The following is a 25,446-nucleotide window of genomic DNA, read 5'->3' as shown; positions in this document are numbered from 1 at the left end:
TTGACAGTGAGGGGGCATCAGGGATGGCTGATTCACAAGTAGACCCCTTCCTCACAAGTAGCCTGGAAGTGCGGGTTCTGCGCACACACAGACTGTGTCATCAGGTCTTGGCCTAGAGCCAAAGCTTTTTGCACCAGTGCTCTCAAGGAATGGGGGGTGGGTGTTCCACCTTCTCCTCTGACAGTTTCAGGGGTTCTTCCTCAGGTATAACTGGGAGGGCTCCTCAAGGGGATCCTCAGTGTTGGATCCAGGGGGCCCTGCTTGCTCCTAAAGGTCCTTGTCCTGTGTGGTGTCTGAAGGTTCATCCTCTGAGGACTCATATCTGGCACTGGGGCAGGGCTAGACATGACAACCCCCCTGCTGCTGGGACAGAAGGAACGGACATGCCCTCCTCAGTGTCTGCAGAAGGAAAGTGTCTTCCTCTTATTTAAAAAAATCCCCTAAACTTTTATTGAAAATCTCTGCTTTGATTTAAAATAATGGGGAAATGCCATAAAGCTGAGATCAGACAGAGAATCATAGAGTTGTAAGGGGCCTATAAGGCCATCAAGTCCAACCCCCCGCTCAATGCAGGAATCCAAATCAAAGCTTTCCCGACAGATGGCTGTCTAGCTGCCTCCTGAATACTTCCAGTGTCGGAGAGCCCACTACCTCTCTAGGTCATCGGTTCCATTGTCGTATGGCTCTAACAGTTAGGAAGTTTTTCCTGATGTTCAGCCAAAATCTGGCTTCCTGCAACTTGAGCCCATTATTCCATGTCCTGCACTCTGGGAGTCCTCAGAAAAATGTAGTAAGGAAGCCAAGCACATTAGACAGAGCATTCAGGGGGTTGGGTCCAGATGAGTCCTGCCCCAAATGAAGTCTCCCCCCCTGCGCTCAGTGAGACTGGCAGAAGGGAGCAATGTCCTTGTGCCCAAAAGGTTGCTAGTGCATTCCCCCCGTCCCACCTGCTAGAGCAGACTGGGCTGTGGGGAAAAAACAGCCCTGCCAAATTGGGGCTTGCCATGCAGACTTTGCTCTAGCCCAGTTGTCTGGGCTGCCCTTCATTTGCCTGAGGCAAGAAGCAGGAGCTGAAACACGAGGATGCACTGCTTTGGGGTCCCCCTCCTCCTCCTCCTCCCCTGTCAGGTAGGCCTGTTCAAAGAGTGAGGGGAAAGGGGGTGGGATCTTGGGTGTCATCAGAGAAGGATCTTCTTGGCATTCACAAAACAACGGTGGAGGGACGGGGAGTTTGCGGGTGCCGAAGAGCTCAAAAAGGAATGCCAGCACACAAAACCAGAGACCACCTTAATATACCAGGGCAGACTCTAGCTCAGTATTGTTTACTCTGACTGGCAGCAGTGCTCTAAAGCCCCAGGCAGTGTAGCTTTGTTGTAGTCCTAAAAAGCAGAGGGTGGCTAGCATCCAAAAGAGAAACCAAAAAAGGGGTCAAAGACCAAGATGCTAGAAAATAGGAACTTTTATTATAGATAAAACCCAACGCGTTTCAGCCTGTTATCTGCAGGCTTTCATCAGGGCCTGTTCCTCATTAGCGGCTCCTCATGCTACAGGGAACATTATTGTATTCACCTGTACTTTGCTTTGGACTGCATGTGTATATATACAGACAATCCAATTGCAACACTCATTGAGACATTTGATTTTGACACAGTACAGAAAGCAATTTGCTGGTCTTATAATCTTATAAGCCATTATGTGAGTATCAGATTGTCCTAAAGACTTATGTGTACTATGTATATGTGTATGATTTTATATGTGTGTAGAGTTAACTTGTCCCTTTTGTTTGATTTACCATAGCCCCTGATGAAAGCCTGCAGATAACAGGCTGAAACGCGTTGGGTTTTATCTATAATAAAAGTTCCTATTTTCCAGCATCTTGGTCTTTGACCCCTTTTTTGGTTTCTCTTGTTGTAGTCCTGCCACCAGAAATTCTTTAAGCAGGGAAGCAGCTGGATTTGAACCTAGGACATTCTGCATGCAGAACGTGGGGGTCTGCCTGCCACTGAGCTATGGCCCCATACTTTGTGAAAGAGCTGGAGTGTAAGAATAAAGAGAAGCATGAACAGACTGCAGAGAGATGGAATTACTGAGTGAGCATGGGTGGGAGATGAACTATTCTCCCATGATATCTGCTTAGCAGGTATAGTAACTTTGTAATGAAGAGTGAATATACAGCCTATTTGCTCTATGGTGAACAGAAGCCAATTTGGGCAGAGCACCAACTGGGCCCTTTGATGCTAAGCACTAGGCTTGATTGACAGCCCAGAACCCACAGACTCACTGAAAATCAGTGAGCAACATTCCCTAATAAAGGGCCCCTAAGAATGTCAGCCACATAGAGAAGACCTGATTCACTAGAAAAGACAATAATGCTGGGAAAAACAGAAGGGAGCAGAAAAAGAGGAAGGCCAAACAAGAGATGGATTGATTCCATCAAGGAAGCCACAGACCTGGACTTACAAGATCTGAACAGGGCGGTTCATGACAGATGCTCTTGGAGGTCGCTGATTCATAGGGTCACAACTTGAAGGCACATAACAACAACAAAGAATGTCAGCATGCATGTCTGAGCGGCCGGCTGGCACTGATGGAAACCTGCTTGCAGATCTTTCTCAGGTCTTCTGGGCATTGGATATATGTCAGGCTAAGGGGAGGGGACATTTGGACCCTGACAGACCCCTCGTTCATCTGTTTGGGAGCAAGAGCCCAAGCACCATAGCGCCTTCCTGTTGTTCCTTAGAGAAGTGGCGTTTAATGCTCATGCCATACTAAATGTCTGCCAAGCTCTGACACTGAAGAGTGGAGAAAAATGAGGACTGAATTCAGTTCCTGCATGCGATGTGACCAAAACCTATTTATTGTCATCGCTGCACTGCAGCTGTTGCCACTTTTTAATATCCTACAAGATTTCCAGAGTGGCCCACAAACATGTAAAACAGACATAACAATAAAATCAGTAGCGTCAGTTTTAAAAACTATCAGCATTGCAAAGAAGCCTCCACAGGCCAACAGAATTAAAAAAAACCCAACCAAATCTAAACTAGCAATGCAAAATTTCCAGAAATTGTGAAGTAGTTGGGAGAAATAAAAAATTGGAGGGAAGTTCTTCAATATACACAATACTTACTTTCTTGTCAACCCTAAACTTGCCCACCTCTGTGGCTCTCCTCCCATCATTTCCACAGAAGTGTATTGGGGAATGGACTGTGAGCGTCAGTGGCAGCATCAGAGCAGAGCAATGTTTTATTCACTTGTTTATATCGAATAATGCTGCTTGCTCAACGACAGGGTCTTTTTCTGGGCTGTTGCACCTGGGTGCTGGGCTAGTGGATCCCTGACCTCAATTCAGTTGCAGACATGTGTGGTCCACAGAAGAAAAACATGGCAAGTCGAGGGTGCCAACTTTGTTGGGCCAAGAAAGGTTTCTACATGGAACTTTTCCGCTAGCATAGTTGTTCCAAGCAAATCTATTTTGAAAAGGTAAGAGCAGTTCCCAGACTGATGTTGATTCATTACAGGCACGTTTCCTTTCAAAACAAAGAAGCACCAACCTTTAAACTTTCAACACAAACAATCTTCTGTGGCTTGCAAAGCAGCTGCAGAGGGATTAGGTAACACAAACAAGGCTAACAGAAGATACCAACAAGATGGCACCAGTGGGTGTAATATGTTTTAATTGTTTGTAATCAGGGTGTAGTTGTCTGAGGTTGAGAGAGATCGTAGACTCCTTACTTTTTTGGGAGCAGGGTCCAAGCAGGCTCCCTATGCATGAGCCAATCAGCATGAAAGGGACGCATGTTAGCCACTGAGATGAGTCTACATGCTTCCTTGTCCTTTCATGCTAATTGGAGCCAATCAGAGTGAAAGGTGAGCCAGTAGCTGGCTCACGCCTCCCCTTTCATGATGATTGGCCCCCAGGTTAAGCGAGCAGTGAGCTTCATGGCAAAGTGCCTTGGTCTCCCAAATCCTAGTCCCACATTTGGCTTCATTTCAGAATTCTTAAGATCAAAAGGTTTGGGCAACATGTAGCCCCCAGAGAGAGACATGCATATTGGGGGTGGTGAGGAGCCTCTGCACACAGCAGTTTCCTTCTAGTTCTATAATTCTGTAATTGCAGAAGAGACAGTGAATCCTGGGGCGTGGCTGGGGGGCGGGCGTGGTGCGACTATCATGAAGGGAACCTGCACTTCCGAATTTGCCACCCATCATCCCTGACCATGAGCTGTGTTGGCTGAGACTGATGGGAGCTATAGTCCAGCAGCATCTGGACAGCCACGGAGTGGCCACCCCTGCACTACACTATTGTTTTTGATGTTGAATTTTAAACTGTTGAAACCCATCCTGGGACCTGCTAGTGAAGGGCGGGTGTTAATTAACAACAACAACAACATGACAAGGTCTCTCAGCCCATCTCCAGTCTCAATGGGCTTCCAGGACCCTTGACAGGAGTTCAAGAGATACTACTGAACAGACTTGTTATGTGGCAGATCCACAGATGAACTGAAAGGACTCCAGGTAAATAAATAAATATTCAGATCAAGAGTGACCCTCTAAGGACGGTTCCAGAATGGAGTCGGGGGGGGGGAGGCACTGTCCTTCTGTCTATAAATCACATCCCTACAGAGGTTATGGAAACCCTTGTGTATCTTCACCAAAAGAAGTTGTGGGATCAGGCTCAGAATGGACACAGCCTCTCTTGACGGATGGCTTGGAGGGGGCTTCTTATAATGCTGCCCCTTCCCTCCCTTTTAGGTCGTCTTCCCATGTGCTCAGGCACAAATGCTGACCTTTCCAGAATCCAGCACCGACCTGAAGAGGCAGAAGAGGGACCAGTGGCTTATGTCTCCAGTATCCGTCTCTGAGAATGAAAAGGGTCCCTTCCCCAAGACCCTGGTGCAGGTATGGGCAGGCCATGCAAATATGCCCCTTTCCCTCCAACGATTCAGGACCACTAGACACCTAAAGGACCACGTTTCCCCAAAGGAACCTGCCCAGACGCCAAGATCATCATCTGAGGCCTCTCTCTGCGTGCCTCCTGCAAGGTGGCAATGAGAGAATGGGACTTCTCTGTAGTAGCCCCTCCCCTCCTTATGGAATGCTCTCCCCAAGGAGGCCTGCCTGGTGCCAAACGTGCTGCCAGACAAATACATTTTTGTTCTCCTGGTCATGTGGGCAGCAATGATGATGTGATGTTATAAATGATTTTATCCTTCTCCCTTCATTTAATAAATCTAATCTAGGGATGCAGGAGGGTTAGGACTTTAAGACTGTTCAGTTTTAACATCTCAATTTGCCCCCAGATACGTTCTAGCAAGGATAAAGAAGCCACAGTTTTCTACCGCATCACTGGGGCCGGTGCAGACAGACCTCCTGCACGCATCTTCGTGATTGAGAGAGAGACAGGCTGGCTGAAGGTGACCCGCCCCTTGGACAGAGAGCACATCAACAAATATGTTGTGAGTTCCTGTATACCAGCCTCTGCCAACCTGGTGCCTTCCAGATGTTTTGGACTACAACTGGACTCCTTCTGGGAGGAATATAAATTTAGTAAATAAATAAACTCACATCAGCCCCAGTGTCACATGGGTGTACGGGCTGGGGCTGAAGGGAGTTGTCCAAAACATCTGGATTTGGGGGAAGAACACTGTATAATGGGTCAGTGGTGAGGAAAGAGTGAGAATCCACATCCTTGCTGCTGCTTTGTGCATTTATTTGGGGTTCCCTGAGAAACAATCATATTAGCAACCCTGTTTCCGGAAAGGTGCAAATTCAGACTTAATTTCATTTTTTTAAAATTTTCAACATACACTCTCTAGATTTTTTTAGCCCCTGCTAGAAATTCCTGGATGCTCTCACTCAGCATGAAGAAAAGGGCAGCTCTCCACTCTTGTAGGAAGATGGCCTGGGAGTGTGAGAGGCTTCTTTGGGGAGTGCCTCAGCTGCTTCTCTGCTTGCTCTCCAGCTCTTAATTCATGCTCAAACTGCAAATGGGCAGCCCCTGGTGGACCCCATGGAGATCATCATCCGTGTGAAGGATCAGAATGACAACAGGCCCCAGTTCACTCAGAGTCTCTTCTGTGGATCCATAGCAGAAGGAGCCACAGCAGGTACGTATCCTGTCCATCTCGTTGCACACAGACACAAACTGGTGACAGAGAGTGTATGAAACCTCCCATTCTTTATGGATGGGGCATTCACACACACAGGGAAGGGTATAATGCTGTGTGCAAAACCACCCAGGGTCCTAGCTGCACTTCTTTCCCTCTGTGTGGACCAGGCAGCTCCTATTGAGCCCAGTTATTTGTGGCTGCAAAGCAGTGCAGATCATGCCCATCTGCTTCATGGTTTGCATGCAGTCAGAGGCTGAAAAGTAAATTTGGAGCCACCCGGGACAGAGACGGCTCAGCCTCTAAGCTGGGATGATCTGACTGTTGGTGTCAAGGAGGGGGAGAAATATTTCAGAAACTGACCTTTCACCTTTGTGGTGCACCCACTCAGGTACCTCTGTGATGCAAGTGTCAGCCACTGATAAAGATGATACTGTGGATACTTTCCATGGGGTCATTACCTACTCCATCCTCAGCCAGCACCCCGCACAGCCACACAGCCCCATGTTTGGCATCAACAATGAAACAGGGGTCATCAGTGTGAGCACACCAGGCCTTCTCCAAGAGGTGAGTGGCTGAGCGCTGGCTGGAGCGAGTGAGGAGATGGCATGATGCCAAATAATATCCCCTTCAAGGCCCTTGGCTCTGCAGTCTCCTGTGCTTCATTCTGAATGGAAACCCTGTGCCCTAGAGCACACCATGGGGGAACAGAAGGGCAGTGGGGGGACTAAGCAGGACGGCGAGGGGCCTGCAATCCACATCGAAAGGGCAGGGCAGGCTTCCTCTGGAGGAATGGAAAACACGAGCGCCGTCTTCTGCTATCTGAAGGGCTGCTGAGCAGAAGATGGAACAGACCTGGCCTCTGTTGCTCCAGGGGCAGGACTAGAACCCAGAGGTGGAAATTGCAGGGAAGATTTCATCTGAACACTTGGCAAGACCTCCAAGCAGCAAGAGTTGTCTGACAGTGGAGCAGGTGGCCTCAGGAAGTGGTGGGGTTCTCCTGAGCAGCAAGTATTTAAGCAGAGACTGGATGGTCCCCTGTTAGGGAGGCTGTAGTTGTATCCTGCATTCCGGATCCTGCTCTGAGCCAGAGGCTGGACTAGATGACCTCCAGGGATACTTCTAACCCTGTAGTTCTAAGTATTATAGCATAGCTAGCCAAAGATGCAAAGTGACCTCTGTCTGTTTTCACATATGCCCATAAACACGTGTTGCAGCCTACAAGTACAGATGCCTTCATCTGCCAAAATGAATCCCTGCATCCTTCTGCCCATCCTGAAGTGGATTCAAGCATGTGCAGCTCCACCAATGCCGAACACCTTCCTCCTCTAGCCTGTCTTGCGAGACAAAACTTTTGTGCCTTGAGCAAGACAAAACAATCCACAGACTTCCCAGATAATTTTGAGGGTGGTCTAGAACTACAGCTGTGCTCATTTCAGTTCTTGAATTTTGAAGTCCCGGTAGCCCCTTGGTCAGCAAGACTCCCTCAGCGTCTTCTATAGAAAGCTGCTGCTTCTCTGTAACATCGGGCTTTGACTCTCCCCACAAAAAAACACACCCACTAATAGAATTGTTTGCTTACAGAACCCTTCCAAATACACTCTGATTCTGGGGGCTACAGATATGCTAGGGGCAGGCTTGAGCACCACAGCAACAGCGATTATTAGCATCAGGACTGGGACCCCACCCATGGAGGTAAGAGCGTGACTGATCCTCTACCCTCCTCCTCTCTTTTTGATGGGGCACGAGAGTTAGTATCGCTGGCCCTCCCAGTGGGTGCTTGCTGCATTTTATTCTGGCACAAAACTGGAAGAGCTACAAAAATATTTTTTACATACAGAGGATGCTATCTATGGCTGGAGAGACAGCCCCTGAAATGAGCTGGCCCCTTCCTCATGCTGTCGTGGGCATCTGCTTGAGCCCTCCCTTGGGGTATCCAAAGGGTTAACTCTTTCCGCGGGGTCATGTCTGGCTGCCAGCCTGCTGGGAGGGTGAGGAGAAAGTGGCACTTACAAAGGGGGCTGGATGAGGAAGGAAGGTCCCTGGCATGGATCAGAGAAACCACTTGCCTCGGAGGGACCAAGGGAGAGGCTGTGAGACCCCAGGAGGATGGGTGGGCTCAGCCCAAGCGCAGGGATAGCCCTCTTGCTTTGGAGTTTCACTAGGAAATGTGAATTCCTGGCTGCTCCAGAAAAGTACGAAGCTGGGCTGCCCCATTGCGCCCTCTTGAGGCTTCTGGGGTGGGGTGTCAGAAAGCTAAGCAACGTTCTGCGGCCAGGGAGTAAACACACCTTGAGTACGAAGGCAGAAATCCCCCCTCCTCAAAAGAGTTTGAAACAGCTGGGCTTCACAGAGAGGGGCAAGATGAAAAAAGGTAGAGCAAGTCCCTTGGAGGGGTGTATTTTACTCAAATCTTTTATGCACTGAAATTATGTAGGGGGGGCATGTTGTCCCTGTGTAGCCCACCTGCAGAGTGGAAAGAGGCCACAGCCCAGTGGTCCAAGATTCAATCCACAGTATCTTCAGACATGACTGGGAAGGACCTCTGTCTGAATCCCTAGAGAAACGCTCTGCTGGTCTGTGGAGACAAGACAACACCAGTGGCCTGACTCCAAATGTGGGAGCGCTCCTCCATGTGGCAAGCGGGATCCTGATTGGGCCAGGCATGAGCAGGGCCAGGCGCAAGGGCTGGCCTTGTAAGGGACCTGCCAAGGCCCACCCTCCCAGCAAAGGGCCCCCACTGCTGACCCTCGGGGCCCCTGGACCTCCTCCTTCCCATCACCACCTGTCCACCCTGCACAAACGGCAGGGCTGTTGTTTGGGCCCCAAGAGCGGAAGAGACTGGGCGGTGGTAACAGCAGCGAGAGGCCCTGCTGGAAGGCTTCCCATAATGGGCATCTGGTTGGGCACTGTGGGAACAGGAGGCTGAACTAGGTGGGCCACTGGCCTGATCCAGAAGGTTCTTCTTCTGTTCTTATCAGCAAGCAGGGTCCTCTGAAGGCATCTGATCCATAAGCTCCCCTCCCCCCACAAAAAAAACAGCCACCCTGAAGCCAGCGCAGCTTGTAGGGGCTGAATGTACAACTGGGGGGGGGGCATCCAGCAGCAGGGTGTGTGTGACCAACAGGCACATTCCTCCTCCCCCCATGACTCAGAGGACCCCCCCAACACACCGCTTGGGAGAAAGGCAAAAATGTAGGCTGGACAAATTAAAAAACAGGTGGTTGCAACGGTAGCAAGGAAGAGCCTGGCAAACCAAGGCCAAAGGCTGCTTGCCCAAGTCCCAGGGCTGGCACGAAGACCTTCCTGTGCAGGGCAACGGAACGGGAACAGGCAGGGGAAGGCCTTTGCTTCACCCGGCTCCCAATTCTGAATCCCAGGTTGCTGCTTCCGAGGAGGAGTGCTTCCGCCACACTATCCTGACTGCCCATGCGCTGAACTTGCTCACCGGCCTCCCTGCAACAGGCCTGGCCATGCGCCTCTCTCAGCTGGAGGGTCTCCAAAAGCAGTGGGCAGAGCTCATGAGGAGGTAGGAGGAGACGAAGTGAGACACCCTTCCCTCTGCAGGGCTGGTGCTGCTGGTGCTGCAGCTTCAGCCGCATCTGCTTCTGTTCCAGCACAACAAACACAGACGGGCGCTTGGACATGAGCAGCCAGTTGCCCAGGACCCTGAAGCCTGGCACCTACAAGGTGCACTTTGAGACAGGGGAGTATTGGCAGAAACAGGGATACACCAGCTTCTACCCTTATGTGGAGGTAAGTTTCGTTCCCAGATGAAACCCACAGCTGGAAGAGGGGAGGGCTCAGTGGCACACAGGGAGGACTGGTGCTGACACTGGGCACCATTCACCGCCCCTTGGCAGATGCCTTCCTGCAGCTACACTGGCAGGAGAGGGGAATTTTGGAATGGGAGAAATTAGTGTAAACTTCAGAAACTATGAAGCTTTGTAGTCCCTCAGTGCTTCACGGCCCTGGAGCCACTCACGCTGGTGGAGAAACTTGCAGGAAGAGGCCCTGGGGTCGGCAGGAGAAGCCAGGCAAGGCAGACGTTGCCCACGGATACCCCTGAAGGAGCACAAAGCTGAACATTCGCTGGTGCTGTGGCACTAGAGGGGCTTTGGGTCAGGGGTTCGTGGCCCCTGCCAACTGTTCTCTCGTGGCCTAGGTCCGGTGCAACCGATGGGGGGGAGGGCAGGATCTCCCCACCCCAAACCAAAGAGCTCTCCCGCCCTCCTGCTGTTCCCCGCCTTCCCCTTCAGCATCGCTCATCTCTCTCCCTTCCAGGTCGTCTTCACCATCACAAAGGCGGAACAAAAAGTGCACATCCCTCTGCTGCTCAGTCCCTATGGCTACTCCACCTACAGGGGGAACTAGGAAGAGAGAAAGGGCTGCGTGGAGGGGGGTTGCTCCAGCCAACCAGAGGGCCTGTTCTGAGGGCCAGCGTGACACTATGGATCAAGGGCTGGAGCTGTGGCCTCTGGCACAACGGTCAGGCTCTCTCTCAGTAAACATGAGACTAACCCAAAGACTGACACTGGTAAGCCTCTTGTTTTAAACCGGAGAGGCCATGAACAGAGTCTGGGCCCTTTACACATGTGCACACTCTACAGCAGGCCCTCCAGATGTTGCTGAACTACAAATCTCATCAGCTCCAAAAAGCACGGCCAGCAGCCAGGAATGATGGGAGTTCTGGTTTGGCACCATCTGGAGGGCCAAAGGTTCCCCTCTCCTGCTCTACAGTTTAGGTCAGACTGCACCAGTTGTTGGGCACCATGAATGGGGAGAGGGCTACTGTTGCACTCATGCCCTGCTAGCCAGCTTCCTGTTAGGGCACCTGCTTGGCCACTGTCAGCAAGAGGAAGCTGGACTAGATGGGCTGTCTTTGGTCCGATCCAGCAGGCTCTTCCTATGTTGGATGATGCTTGTGTGGACAGCACAGGAGGGGAGTGCAGTCGCTGCTCTTGATAAAGTGAGATAAAGAGGCCCAGGAGCTGGTTAACCAAGAGGAGGGCGGTTCTCACACTCTCCAAGCCTTCTCCTCAAGGGGGTCGGAAGAAAAAGGGAGCCTCTGCAGAGACTGGGAATGAAAAGCCAATCACAGGGCCCCTTTAATACAAAAGAGGGCTGGGCCAGCCCCCATCTCTTTCCGAGGAGCTGCTCCCTCCTCCTCCATGGCCCCAGCAGGAGCGAGGGGGACGCCAGCTTGCTTGCACGAAAGGCTCAGGTTGAAGGCATTCCAAAGGACGAGGCCGGGCTCTGCTACGTGGGGGTTGAGACAAATCCAGCAGGGCCCTGGCCCAGCGAGTGGCCCATCACGGAGGTCTCCAGAGGCTTGAAACCCAAATTGTCCAAGGGGATCCCAAAGGCGGACAACTTGGCTTCATACGTCCGCAGCAAGTCGTTGTGCGCCTGCAACCGGAGGGAAAGGAGGCAAGGCTGCGGTAGCAGGCTGGGGAGAGCGATCAAGCATCACATCTCGTGGCGCTGCTACACTGTGTCTGTGAAACCTCGGCACCAGAAGACTCCCTGACCCAGCCAGGGCAGTGGCCCTGCCATCCATCTCTATTCCCTCCCCCTGCCCCCACCCTCCCCCAGAAATGATGCAAGAGAGCAGGAAAAGGGCTGGAGCATCTCAAGGAACAAATGCTTAGGACAGCTGGGGTGTGTTAGCTTTGAAAAATGAGGTCGAAGGTGAATACTTGGCAAGTCAGACGGTGAGGCAGATACTGAAACATTTAAACCTCTTTCTTATAGTTGTCCACTGAAATGGGTAGGCAGTGGGCTTTAAAAAGACAGAGGAAGTACTTCTTCACATGACCTGACATTAACCTATGGAACCCACTGCCACAGGATACTGTGTTAGCTGCTAAGCAAAAATCGTTTCCAAACAAGGGAAAATTAAATGCCAACTATCAGGGAAAAATCTTTCCTTCCAGGTTGTGTTTCGAAGGGACCTGCCACCCACCTTGTGCTCCAACATACATTCAAGTGCAGACAGAGGTTCTTCTCAAGCAGGGTGCTTACCTTGCACACTCTGGCCAGCTCATACTGCAGGTCCTTGATGGCGTTGTTTTTCGAGTCAAGCACGTCCTGTGAAGGAACAGCATCTGGGTGTTAACACAGCAGGCAACGGAACTGGCCAGAGTCTCTGGCCTCTCTTTGTGGGCCAGAGGGAGCTGACATTCTGCAGCAGAGTTTTGTGCTTGCCTCTTTCCCTTCTGGAAGTGCCGCACCCTGAATAAACTGACTGGAAGTCCTGATCTGTCTCTTGTTGGCTTCCAAGTTTTCACTAGGCAGTGCCCAGTAATTTTCAAGCCTCTCTGCAACAGTAAGGACTAGAAATCTGCTTTTTTAAAATTAAGTAAGCCCGAGATTCTCCAAGGGGTAGAATTTTGAATCCGGTACCCCATTTCATACTCGTGCAGTGATACAAGCAAGGACTAATCTGCCTCTTGCCTTCGAAGGAGAACAAGGCTGCCTTCAAATTAAGGCTTGCCAAGGCTCATATGGGTTGCCCACTAGTACCAATAGATGAGAGCTGGAGTTTCTGCCATTGGGCCATTTCTTGCCCTATTTGGCACAGAATCTGGCACTACAATGCCCAGTGGCGTCACCTCCTTCACAAGCAGCAGCTGAAAGCAGGAATGTGGGAGGCATGGGGGCAGAGACAGCTGCCTCTTTCTGCCTGGGAAGAATCTCCAGTTACTGGCGCCAGCCCTGCTTGGAATGTGGAAGTTGGTGACAACCACACACACACCCCTTCCCAGGCAGGCCAAGTCACTGGAGACATTTATTTCCATCCCATCAGGCACTCCAGAGGCTGGACAGGGGAGGAAGCCTAGAGCAAGGAGGCCAAAGGGTCCCTACTGCGGATAACCTCTCGTGGCTGCACACACCGAGGGGCTGTGGCCTGGGTGGGAAGGAGACCGGTGTTGGCAGCATGAGGGGTCCTGGAAGCAGGATGTGCAGCCCTGTTCCGTGGCAGCTCCTTGACCTGCCAAGGGCATGCTTTGGAAGCGCAAACAGCATGGCACTTCCACCAGGGCAGGTAGGAGATCCCAAGCTAAGCAAAGAAAAGGGGAAGCTAGGAAAGTAACAACAGAGGAAACCCCGGAAAGTACAGCAGGGCAAGAGGAAGCTGTGTGGCGAGCGGGCCCTGAGCCCCTGTGCAGCTGTAAGAGTCTGACAGCTCCGGCTGGCCTCCAGCAGGGGATTGAGAAGGTAGCCAGGAGCTCTCTCTCCCTTTCCTCCTCCACTGGATGTGGCTGCAAAAAAAGCAAATGCTACATTAGGCTGCATTAACAGAAGTATAGTTTCCAAATAATGTGAAGTACTAGTTCCCCTTTATTCGGCACTGGTTAGGCCTCATCTTGAGTATTGCGTCCAGTTCTGGACACCACACTTCAAGAAGGATGCAGACAAACTGGAACAGGTTCAGAGGAGGGCAACGAGGATGATCAGGAGACTGGAAACAAAGCCTGATGAAGAGAGACTGAAAGAACTGGGCATGCTTAGCCTGGAGAAAAGACTGAGGGGAGATAGGATAGCACTCTTCAAGTACTTGAAAGGTTGCCACACAGAGGAGAGCCAGGATCCCTTCTCGATCATACCAGAGTGCAGGACATGGAATAATGGGCTCAAGTTGCAGGAAGCCAGATTTTGGCTGAACATCAGGAAAAACTCCCTAAGTGTTAGAGTGGTATGACAATGGAACCAATGACCTACGGAGGTAGTGGGCTCTGCAACACCAGAGGCCTTCAAGAGGCAGCTGGACAGCCATCTGTTGGGAATGCTTTAATTTGGATTCCTGCATTGAGCAGTGGGTTGGACTTGATGGTCTTATGGGCCCCTTCCAACTCTATGATTCTGTGGAGATTGGGCAGCTGAGCAGGAAGCACAGTCCTGCCAAGGAGGGCACTTTGCCGCTTCAAAGCTACAAGCGGAGAAGAGGCATGTGTGATCTGTGGGCTGAACGGATGCTGAATGCTTGGACTGGAATAAATGACACACAAGTGCAGCACATTTGCATGTAGAATTTCTTCTGATTCTACCAGCCAGAGAGAAAAGGAAGCCCCTTCTCTGACCACCAGAACTCCCCTTGCCCCACCCTCCTTCACATCTGGCTCCTGCAGATTTTACCAGGCCCTGCACCTAAGTGCCAAGTGCATTCTCACAGCCATGGAAGGGCAAAAGGGACGTGACAGTTGCTTCTGTATTCCATGTCCCAAGAAAGCATCGATGGGACTCTGTCCGGCCAAGAGAGGAAAGGACTCACTGGCAGAGCAAGTCAGCCCAGCAGGCTCAGTCCCCAGTACAAGGTCACATACAGCTCATGTGACTGACTTCTACAGCCATTGCTGACAACAAACATATCCCACCAGCTTCTGCTCTTGGCCCACCTTTACCCCAGTAGCAACCAGAGGCCAGTGCTGGGTGGGTGTGTCCAGAGCCTGCCTGCAGTGGAGATGTTGGCACTTGCTCAGGTTGGGGCAGAAGCGGGCAGCTCCCCTGAAACATTGCACAGGAGGAAATTAACTCTCCCTGTCATGCTGGGCAGTTTTTCCTTCTCGGTGGTTTGTGCCCAAGCCAAAGGCCAGGCTCCCTCCCAGCCAGCTGACGTTTTCCTTGCTGGTTGTGCAGAGTTTTGTCTAGATCTTGCCTAATATGTTTTGATGATACAAAGTCTAGGGAGGTGCCCCATAAGAAACAGCCCTCCCGCAGCCCTCCAGCAAGCAAGCAAGAATCTTCCCAATTGTTTTCAGCTTGCTTCTTGGTTCACTGCAGGGCGTTATAAAAAAATATCTCTACCACATCTCTGCAATTCCTGTGGTGGTTGAGGGCACAGTACCTCCAGCTTGCGGGTGACCACGTTGAGGGCACCAGGGTCGAGGTTGGAGGCAGCAAGGACCTCGTTGAGCTGCACCTCCTTCTTCTCCAGGAGGCTGGAGAGGCCCAGAAGCTTCCGCTCCAGCAACAAGTTCTTGAAGCCAGTTTTCTGCTGCACTTCATTAATGGCCTTGGTGAATTTCTGGTACAGCTCATCTCGCTCGTCCTGCACCTGCCCAGAGACAACCCCCAACTCCCCGAGTCAAAGGCAGCACGGCTCCATGTTTCGCCAGTTACTAAGAGGGTTTGGGTTTGATTATTATCATGATATTTATTTAGCCTGTCCATTGTCAGCAGCTCTGCGGGGAAGGGCTGCAGAGCAGCGGCAGAGCACAGGCCTTGCATGCAGAATCTCCCAGGTTCAGTCTCCAGCTAGGGCTGGAAAAGGTGGCACCTTGGAGAGCCACTGCTGCCGGTCAGTGCATAGAGGCTACTGGACTAATGGTTTGACTAGACAGAAGACAACTTACTATGTCCCTAACATTCATACATAAAAGCCATTTCCAAAAATAAAAAACCATGACCTGACAACAGAACAGCTGCCAACCTCCCACCCCTTCTGGCATGAACCAACCCAGATGAAAACGTTTTGCAATGATTCTAAAGGTTTGGGCTTTGGTGAGTCATCAGGGGTGCGGCAGAGTTCTGAGGCAGCCCCATGGGTTATAAGTGAAGGTGATGAGTGTAAGGGAGGGGTGGGTGGGGGACAGGGCTTAAAACTGTCCTCCTGAATTGTGCTGTAAGAAAAAATAGTGACAGCCATGCAGAGGGGGCCACCCACTGCCATGCTGTGCCCCCAGCCACTGAACTCCATCAGGAGGAGACAACTCTGTGTCCAAACTCCAAAAGAGTCGGAGGGCAGCTCCCCCACACCCAGGGTGCTTGGATCTCCCCCCACCAGAGCCAGAGGATCAAAGAATCTATAGCAACCCCCTTTCCCCCATTTCAGGAACAGAAGGGGAGTGCCCAGTAAGGCAAGACAGAAGGGGCCACAGGGTTTGGGCCAGTCTCAGGAGAGCCAGAGAATGTGTTCGGGGACACGAAGTGGCTCCTTTCTCCCATGATGCAGCAACAGCAGCTACCACGGATCAGCAGTGAGGCCCGAGGGAGGGTCAGCCTGACCCAATTCTCGTTAGTAAGAGACCCCCTCGTTAAGACACACCCACTACTGCCAGTTTCCAAAAGCAGCTAATGAGGTCTCAGACCATCACTTAATTGCACACAAGCCCGCTTCCCCCTTCCCCCTCCCCGTCTTAATGAGCCACGCTGAAAGTCCCCTGGCCTGAAAAGCCTCAGCCCACAGCCCCTTCCCTCCATCCCCATGCAGAGGGGAGAAGAGGGGCACTGCCCCCTTGCTAGTGCCACAATCCCCACTTCCTGAAGTCACCACGGCGAGTGAAGCTGTGAAACAGCTCTGTAGAAGCCACGCTGTTGCTCAGGCAAGCACCAAGTCCACTTCTCAAGCAATCCAAGGGTGGCATTCCAGGCTAGCCCCAATCAGAGCAGACTCAAGGAAGTGAACAAATGTGACTAACTTAGGTTCATTAATTTCAGCGGGTCTACTCTAAGTAGGACTGAGGCGAATACAACCCCAAGAGGGATTTGCAAGGCCAGGCTTATTTTCAATCCTAACTGCAGAGATGTACACAGGCGAAGTTGGAAAGGGAATGCCCCCGCCACCTGCCCATCCTCCAAGGGTCTTGGCTCAGACTTCGTCTGCTCTACATGCCTCACCAAGAAGCACCTACCCTGTCGAATTCCCTTCCCTTTAAAATATTCGGCAGGCGCCATCTCTGCTATCTTTTCAGGGCCTTTCCTCTTCCAACAAGCCTGTTAAGTTGAGACCTATCCCAGTCTGTGTTAGAATTGCTTTTAATATGTCTTTTAATATTTTAACCCCCTTTTTAAAAGATGTTTTAAAAGTTTTTTTTAAAATGTTTTTAACGTTGTTTTGTTTTAATGTATTTTAAGGTCTTTTTATGATGTTTTAAAGTGTTTTTAGTGTTTCTGTTTGCCGCCCTGGGCTCCTGCTGGGAGGAAGGGCGGGGGCCCAGGGCGGCAAACAGAAACACTAAAAACACTTTAAAACATATATATATATTATTTATACCCCGCCCTTCCTTATATATATATAAATAAAATGGCCACTGGGTGGGTGGGTGAGTGTGTAGGCCCCACTGGATATCTGCAGAGAATGGGCCCCAGATCTTTCAGCCTCTTCCACAGCCCAGCCTACCAAATCCCACTCTCTTGTTCCACCCTCTCCACCGCGGAGATCAGCCACAGCAAACCCAGTAACTCTTGGTCCTCACCTTGGTGAACCTCTGCTGCAGCACTTCGTGTTCCCACTGGAGATCCTTCAGTTCCTTCTCAGTGACTTTCAAACGGGCTTGTGTGCTCTGGAGAGGGGAGGGGAGGGGTTCAAACACCTTGCGTAGTTCCAGGGGTGGAGAATAAATGTTGAGTGTTTTGTCTTCCACACCAGACAGTCCACGGGAGACACCGCTGTAGCTGCTTCCAATTCTGAGCAAGTTCCTCTGTGCTCCCGCCCCCCAAGGGCCTCAGCATCACTCGAGTCCCCCATCTTGTCAAGATCAGCTCAGGGGCCTGTCTACACTGCTGCACCCTGGAGAAAACCCTTCACTGGTTTCCCAAGACACTGCTTCCTCCCCCCCCAACCACCCTACAGCAAGTTTCATGATCCTCCTGCCTCCCTCTTCTCGTGATAACTAGACTATCCCAAATTTTGCTTGGGAATGTAGTTGAACTTATTTCCAATTGTGGCAAAATTGTTGTGCATTCAGACAAGCATCCTTTTTACACACCAGAAACTTTGCTGGGGTGTGCAGAACAAGAACTAAAAAGAGATCTCTAGTTTTGATAGCTGGCAGTGTGTTCAATCACAGAACTTCATCTTAAGACACTGATAAAAACAAAAAATGAGGTGCTGGACAACAGCTGGAATGAAAGGAGTTACAATATTTCTTTAAATGACTAATGCTAGCCCTGAAGCACATCATGGTAAGAGTGGTCCCTGTTTTGCACAGTACAAATGTTTCTGCCCCAGATTTGGAAATGATAGAATCAAAGAGTTCAAAGAGTCATTAGACCACTGAGTCCAACCCCCTGCTCATCATCATCATCATCATTTATAGTTACGGTCGAAGACCAGCACTATAAAATACTGAAACAATAAAATGATAAAACACATCAATATTATACAGAGAAGGAAACAAACAGCAGCTGCGCGAGATAACATGGCGCTAATAGTGTTGAATAAATACATCAGTCTGCTCAATGCAGGAAGGAAGTACACACCAGGATAGAGACAATGGGAAATGCAACCACCACCTACCTACCTACCTAGATTAGCTCAATGCTAGGAACAGAGGAAGCTGCCTCATTCTGAGTGAGATCCGTTGGTCCATCTAGCTCAGTACTGTCTACACTGACTGGCAGCAGCTCTCCAAGGTTTCAGGCAGGAGTCTCTCCCAGCCCTACCTGGAGCTACCAGGGCTTGGACCTTGGAGGCTGCTGCATGCACAACAGGCGCTTTGCCAGAGAGCTGTTCCCACCCAACCAGGCGAGGGTCCTATTCAGCAACCGCCAGCTCAGTGCCCAGGAGAGGCAGAGGGCAAAGGGAAGGTGGTCCTGGCAAATGCAGAGCACTCACCGCCAGCATGGCCTTGTCCTTCTCGTAGTGGGCCAGTTTCCTCTGCAGCTCGGCCACCTCGTCGCGGGCTCGCTGCAGTGGCTCCGTCAGCCTTTTGTTCTGCAGCAGCACTTCGGCCATCTCCTTCTCCAGGTGGTCCTCCTTCTTCTTCATCTCCTCCATCTGCTCCTGTACTCCAAGGGAGACACACCGCACAGCTGCCTCAGGCCCTCGAAACCAGTCGGCAGGCCCCACCCCACCAGTCCTGGCCACCTCTCAGCAACAGGCTCCTCAAACCTCCCATGAGAACCCCCCCTACACACACACACTCCAGCTCCACCAAGGCAAAAGGAAGCAGCCGCCCCAATTCACCAGAGGATAACCAAGGCTGCACCCCGACTCATCTGACTGGCCCAGTGGAGTCAGTGGGGCCCATTTCCAAGCCCACATGGTCAGGGTTGACACACGAGATACAAAACCAGGCTTTCCCTCAGCCCGCTCAAAAAGCAGAACGGTCCATCTCCCCAAATAAAGAAAGGAACGCCCAGCCTTCAATTACAACAGGGGTTGGGCCATACTGGGAGGCGCAAGAGGAGAGTTCCAGAACTCAAGGCATCCCCATTGGCAGAGCTCACAAACACAGCACGCGGCAGCTGTACAGCAAAGGCAGCACAGAAATGAGTCAAAACAAAAAATCCAAGCCAAGAAACCCAATGCCCACCATCTGCACATCCCTTCTGCTATTAGACTGCAGGAGCAGGCTCATGCGCGGAGGGGCCTCATGTGGTGTGTGTGTGTTTTACCTTAAGGGTGTTGATGAGTGCTAGGTTATTAAGAGTGACGTCATTGTAGTAGTTCTTGATATCGCTGAAGGCCTTCTCGTGATTCTTCATCAGCGTGTTGATCTGCCCGTTCTTCCTCTCCTCGATCTCGTGGATTTCTGTCTTCCTGCGCAGGTCCAGCTCATCACGAAGGACGCGCATCTTCTTCTCATATTTGGCCTCGATCTCTGGGGGAGCAGCGCCCAGGGCAGACTGAGTGTTGCACTAAGCAAGCCAGTGACAAGGCTATGCAAGCCTCTACCTGTGGGCTGTGAGCTCTATGCTGTGGGGAAGAGGAGACGAGGCAGTGTGCTCTCTGGGACCACTGGGAGGGCTAAATGAAGCTGACAGGAAAATGCCAGATTCACCCTCTGTCCGAGTGGAGGATGGGCTTAGTGGAGCCTGGCAAAGCTCCCAGCAGACGGAATTCATAGAAGGCCCAGCAAATTGAACTTCTAGGCCTAGCAGATTACTGCAGCTATTTCTACAGCAGTTTTGATTTGATTAGTGGCTTACAATTGCTATCCTGTTCCATCTTATAATGCTTACAACATTTCAACTGGGCTTCATGCACATCCCTCTGAATGACTGCAAGACAGGCAGAACGTGAGTTGCTATGGGAAAAGGGCCCTATGCAAACCTACGCTCCCTTCTCAAGCTGCTACTCAGCCCCCCCCCCCGAGTCTCTTAGTCCCCCTTCAGTCACTCACGCATTCATGGAACCAACTCGCGAGACTGGCCTCGCTCAATATGGTCACCAATAGTTACACATCAGCTTTCCAGAAGAGTGGGACTGTGCCACAGGGAAGCAGCTCCCACGTCAGTGGATGTGTGCAAGGAAGGGTGCCTACGGGAAGAAGTGAAACTGATCCTCGCTGAGTGTGCAAGGAGAAGGGAGGTGCCTGGGTGCTGGGATGGCTTTCCCCACCCTCCAGCTCTTGGCGGCAAACCCCAGGACTGACCTTTCACTTGCCTCTCAAAGTCATTGCGCAGCCGCGTCATCTCTTCTTGTTGTTTCTGCCAAGATGATGATGCTAGTTAGCGACAGATCTTGCAAATGCAAAGGGCTACCCCTCCAAGCTCACAAGCAGAGCCAAGGCTGACTTGCTCTAGAGCAGCCGTTCCCAACCTTTGGGTCCCCAGATGTTGCTGCACAACAGCTCCTGACCATTGGCTATGCTGGCTGGGGCTGACAGAAGTTGTAGTCCAACAACATCTGGGGGCCCAAAGGTTGGCAAAAGCTGCTCTAGAGGAACAACTGGGGCTTGGGGACCCTGACACTCTCTCTCTCACACACACAAATGCCCTCAGCAGAAGCCGGCCTGGGTCCAGCAGGGCAGCCAAGCCCAGCATCATTGCAGGCTTACCAGCCGGAGGTTCTTCGCAACCATCTCATTGGCAAGCTCCTGCTCCTTCAGCTCCACCTTCAAGGTGCGCATCTCCTTACGCAGCTCCATCTCCTGGGATCGGTGATCCTTCTGGGCCAGCTTCATAGCCACTGTGCCCTCCGCCTTCAGCTCCGTGACATTGTTCTGGTGCTCATACAGCAGGTGCTTCACCTTCTGCTTGTAAACCTAAGGCAAAAGGAAAGCGAGGTAGATGTTAGCCCCCATCGGCAAAGGCACCCTGCTCTGCACGGGCCCCGCAGAAGCCAGCTGAACGAGGGTGACGTGGGGCTACTCGGGGGAAGGGGGAGAAAGGAGGGCTCAGCCAAGCCCACGGGACCTCACCTTGATCTCCACTTGGTGGCGCTCTTCGGCCTCCTCCATCTCGCGGTCCTTGTTGCGCAGTTCAGCCTTCTTCTCGTCCAGCTGCCGCCGAGTGATCTCCCAGAAAGTATGGATCTTGTCTCGTTCCAGCTGGAAGTAGTTCCGTTCTTCCCGCTCGCGGTCCAGCTCCTCCCGAATGCGGCCGATGTGGTCTTCCAGCTGCAGGGCCAAGAAGAAGGTCAGCCGACAGGGGGGCGGATGGGGAGTCCACCATCCCCACCGCAGACACCCTGTGTTTCTTCAACTCGCTGAATCCCAAGGCTCTTCTTTCAAGGCAGGGCTTTCCTGTGAACTGGCTGTGGGAGGCATGTCTGCTGCCGAAGAGGGTGAAACGACTGTGCTTTGAAAATAGCACTAAATACGTGAACTCTTCATCAAGAGCGGTCTGTCTCCTGCTGTCTGGTACTTTATGGAAATGGATAAATCAGCTTGCATGTTTAGGGCAGCCTTCGCCAAACTGGTCCTTTCCAAATGCTCTGGACTACATCTCCCATGCTGGCTGGGGCTGACGGAGTGCACCAGGTTGGCAAAGGATGGTTTAGGAGACTGTTCCAGGGATGAATTTAGACGAACTACAAACCTGTGCAATATTCTCACATATTTGTTACCCAGACTGTAAAATGGAACTGGGTACTGCTTTGAAGACTGCACCCCTCTCTGTTGCCGCTGCAAAGTGACACGCTGCTCACCTGCTCTTTGCTCATGCCTTCCGGGGCGACGGCATCCACCACTGGTGAGCCTTTTGCACCTTTCTTCTTGCCACCGCCAGCTTTCTTTTCGCCTTTCTTTTTGGGAGCCTGGCCGAGGGGGGGAGAGAGAGAGAGAGAGACAGAGAGAGAGACCCTTAGTGTGATGAAGTGAGTGCAAGCAGTGGGATGGAAGGAGGCCATGGATCCACATTCCAGGAAACCCTCCTCTCTCCCTCCCCTCCAGGCAATGACGATGTGCCATTTTCTCCAGAAAGGGGATCCCAACACACACACACCCCCTCCAAATACACAGGTTCTGGTTATCAACAACCACTTGCCCACGCAATTGCTCTGTGGCCATGGGGGTGGCCCATGAAGTTGGAAAGGAAGGTGCCGAGTCAGACGTAGGCACATCTAGCTCAGTCCTGTCTATACCAGCGGTTCCCAAACTGGTCCACGGGCCACCAGTGGTCCATGAGCTTCATCCCGGTGGTCTGTGGTGTGTCTGTTGATTTGTGCTTGAAGACAAGGAGGCGGCACATCCATCGCATTCAATACTCATACTGATTTTTGATTGTATTTTGATTGCTTTTTTATTTCTTATACTGTATTTTATTGTATTACAATTTGAATTCTCTTTTTATTTCTTATCTATTGCATTTTATTTTACGACAATTTGAATTCTATGGAATGCAATAAAATACAACATATAAGAAACTAAAGCAGCACTAAAACTACAGATAAAAATCATACAGCGCCTAGCACAGTGCGATACAACTGCTACAACAAGCAGGAAAAAGTCATTCCGTGGTTCACCAAGCCCCTCAGCAATTTCCAAGTGGTCCTTTGGGGGGAAAAGTTGGGGAACCCTTAGTCCACGGTGACTGGCAGCAGTGCTGCTCCAGGTTCCAGGCAGGGAGTCTCTCCCAGCGCTATCTGGAGATACCTCCGGGGACTGAACCTGGGTCCTTCTGCAAGCCAAGCAGGTGCTCTGCCACTGACCTGTGGGTTTGTTGTTGTTTAGGGTAGTGGTGAGCGCAGGACTTACCAGGGCTACGGCTTACCAGGGCTTAGACCCGACACGTGTGGAAAGGTGACGGAGGAAAGAGCGCACCCCCCGAGCATGTGCAGAGTGCGTTCTCTCGCTGAGCACGCCCAGACCCAGCACTTCGGCCCGGGCAGGCTGGAGCCCCAGCATCGCCGCCCTGCCTTGGGGGACAACCCACCCCCCGCGCCGCTTCCGGCCTCACCATGGCGCCGACTGACTGCGAGGCCCCTCGGCTGCTGCCCCGGTTCGGAGTCTCCGTGTCTCCCGGCAACGGCCGCCCAAACGTCGCGAGAGTTTCCGCTTCTCCGGGCCCGCCCCTAGCAACGAGCCCCAGCCCTAGCAACGGATGAGAAATTCCACCCATCATCATGCCCCCCCCGCTTGTGCCCTGCTTAGGTCCTCGCAGGCAGGGCAGCCCCTTTCCTCTCAGGCTGCAATCCTCCATCCTCTCGCTTGGGAGTGAGCCCTATTTATTTATTTTTCTGGTAAACATTTTTTTATTATTTTAAAGTGTTTATCTTCCATTCATCAAAAAAAATAACGGCTTTACATAACCATCAGAACATCACTGTGGATGCATAAGAAAAAATAGACAAAACATATAACATTAACAAATATAAACAACCACCGAACTTTGTGAGCCTGTGGCTTAAAATGCCCTTAATCCTCATTCCTGGAAGGAAGGAAGGTTTATCTACAGCTGCCCTTCTCCCTCTGGGTTTTTTCTGCCATTGTAGATGATTGTAAGCTCTGTGGGAGCAGAGAGCTGTCTTGATTGCCTGTGCAACTCTGCAAGGCACCATGTAAGATGGCACAGTAGGAAGGAAGGAAGGTAGGAATAAACAAACAAACAAATCAAGTCATTTTTATTGTATTTAATCACAGGCCATTACAATGAAATACCAACAATGACAGGAAGATGGTGGAATACAACAGACAGCAAAAAAATTAGATCAAGGAATTACCTGATCCATTTACAGCCATTTTCAATGTTTGCCCAGTTTTTATTTTGCTATGACCATGTGTTGTTTAAATCTTTGTCTGATAAGAAGGTGGAAATAATGGCACTTGGAGACCACCCTGTACACAAGGGCAAAGGATCATAATACAAATTCAGAGTAGGAGCACAGACCATTAACATGCCTGAGGGTCAATATACAGCCCTCATCACATGCTCAGCTGTTGCCTGTATGCCAAGGATGGGGAATGCATGGTCCTCCAGATGATGATGATGATGATGATGATGATGATTATCCCGCCCTTCCTCCCAGAAGGAGTCCAGGGCAGCAAACAAAAACACTAAAAGCATTTTGAAACATTTTAAAAACAAAACATTTTAAAACATATTAAAATAAAACATATCTTAAAACATATTAAAACATAGTCCAACAATGTTTGGAGGGCACCAGGTTAGCAAAGGCATACAGGCGGGTTCTTAGGGGAGAAGGGAAGGCTTGTGGAGTACTTAGTCAGAGCGGACTACGCTACCCAAGAGTTTCAGACAATGGCAGATGACACTTCGTGGGCTTCCATCTTGCCATTTGTTTACATATCTAGCACCAGCCACAGGCAGACCAAACCAAGAAGGACACAGCGTGGGGCGTCCGGACGAGGAGCAGAAGATGCTCCAGCTGGAAAACAGGAGAATTAGTGATCCAGCCAGGAAGGAGAGACAGGTGGGGGTGGTGGGATGGAGAGAAGGCCGTGGCCAAAGGGCCCAGCGGAGCAACAGCCTGCGGAGAAATAGCAGGAGGGCAGGGAGAGAGGCAGAGTCATCCCCATCTGCCCTCTGGGGCCAATTACAGGCAGCCCATTAAGTTTTATCTCCAAGGCTGAAATAATGGCCTTGTGTTCTTCCTTGACCCTGATGGCCTTGTGTGAATTGCCCAGCCCCATCCTTAAGGGAAGTGGCTTGGCTACCCAGGCCCAGGGGCTCCCTTCATTATCTCTGGCCAGCTGTGCACCCCTGGCCCACTGGGGGTGCCCCGTCCTGGCACTATTCTCTCCTGCTCTGGTGCTAGAGGCCCTCTGTGTACTGTACACAGCATGGGCCTCTTCACCCCCAGGGAGGTGCAGCTCCTGCCTTGACCAACTTTCTCCAGCCTGGATTGTAATTCCCATCTGCTCCAGCCAGCACGGCTGAATGATGCTGGGACTGATAGGAGCACAGCTGTGCTGTCTGGGGCTGAGGGGAGGTGTAGTCCAGAACATCTGGAGGGCCCCAGATTGTATGAGCAGCATTTGCCCAGAGTCCTGTTGCTGGAAGGAAGGAAGGAAGGAAGCTGGAGCCACAGAGACAGTGACCCCACCAATGAAAAAGGGTGTCTGCTGTTTCACACAGCTGTGACGAGAAGACACCTGACAACGTGCAGAGTGCATTCCTCTCCCAGCCAAGCAATCCATTATTATGTTATTGAGCTATTTAATATATATTTAGTCAATGGTTAATATACTGAGCTGGGGAACTGGGCCCC

General features: G+C 51.2%; 2 protein-coding genes across 3 annotated transcripts; one reads left to right on the top strand and one right to left on the bottom strand.

Moving 5' to 3' along the window:
- Positions 1–908: 908 nt before the first annotated feature.
- LOC133368988 (cadherin-1-like) lies at positions 909–10,633 on the top strand. The gene is made up of 9 exons (XM_061593748.1): positions 909–1,128; positions 4,753–4,899; positions 5,301–5,456; positions 5,963–6,107; positions 6,499–6,674; positions 7,692–7,802; positions 9,488–9,636; positions 9,725–9,863; positions 10,392–10,633. The coding sequence occupies exons 1-9, from the start codon at positions 1,084–1,086 to the stop codon at positions 10,479–10,481; spliced, it is 1,158 nt and encodes a 385-aa protein (XP_061449732.1). The 5' UTR covers positions 909–1,083; the 3' UTR covers positions 10,482–10,633.
- On the bottom strand, positions 5,963–23,318 carry GAS8 (growth arrest specific 8). Of its 2 annotated transcripts, none has more exons than XM_061593746.1 (11): positions 23,175–23,318; positions 21,925–22,032; positions 21,197–21,394; positions 20,834–21,040; positions 20,429–20,483; positions 19,449–19,654; positions 18,667–18,834; positions 17,306–17,392; positions 14,956–15,165; positions 12,132–12,197; positions 5,963–11,516 (listed from the first exon to the last, which is right to left on the bottom strand). In XM_061593746.1, the coding sequence occupies exons 1-11, from the start codon at positions 23,175–23,177 to the stop codon at positions 11,367–11,369; spliced, it is 1,458 nt and encodes a 485-aa protein (XP_061449730.1). In that variant the 5' UTR covers positions 23,178–23,318; the 3' UTR covers positions 5,963–11,366. The 2 variants fall into 2 exon arrangements, with proteins under 2 accessions (XP_061449730.1, XP_061449731.1); XM_061593747.1 differs by lacking the exon at positions 23,175–23,318 and adding an exon at positions 22,973–23,168.
- Between the last annotated feature and the right edge of the window lie 2,128 nt (positions 23,319–25,446).

Source organism: Rhineura floridana, chromosome 13 (assembly GCF_030035675.1).
Source record: "Rhineura floridana isolate rRhiFlo1 chromosome 13, rRhiFlo1.hap2, whole genome shotgun sequence".
NCBI lineage: Eukaryota > Metazoa > Chordata > Lepidosauria > Squamata > Rhineuridae > Rhineura > Rhineura floridana.
This window is presented reverse-complemented; position numbering and strand designations above follow the sequence as displayed.

What these genes read in the sequence shown, in the direction of transcription:
- LOC133368988 (XM_061593748.1), top strand. Translation starts at nt 1,084, where the DNA reads ATGCACTGCTTTGGGGTCCCCCTCCTCCTCCTCCTCCCCTGTCAG. An exon ending in TCCTCCTCCTCCCCTGTCAG is followed by an intron (nt 1,129 to 4,752) that starts GTAGGCCTGTTC and finishes CCTCCCTTTTAG; the next exon opens with GTCGTCTTCCCATGTGCTCA. An exon ending in TGGGCAGAGCTCATGAGGAG is followed by an intron (nt 9,637 to 9,724) that starts GTAGGAGGAGAC and finishes CTTCTGTTCCAG; the next exon opens with CACAACAAACACAGACGGGC.
- GAS8 (XM_061593746.1), bottom strand. An exon ending in TTGCGAAGAACCTCCGGCTG is followed by an intron (nt 20,484 to 20,833) that starts GTAAGCCTGCAA and finishes TCATCTTGGCAG; the next exon opens with AAACAACAAGAAGAGATGAC. An exon ending in CTTTGAGAGGCAAGTGAAAG is followed by an intron (nt 19,655 to 20,428) that starts GTCAGTCCTGGG and finishes CTGCTCCCCCAG; the next exon opens with AGATCGAGGCCAAATATGAG.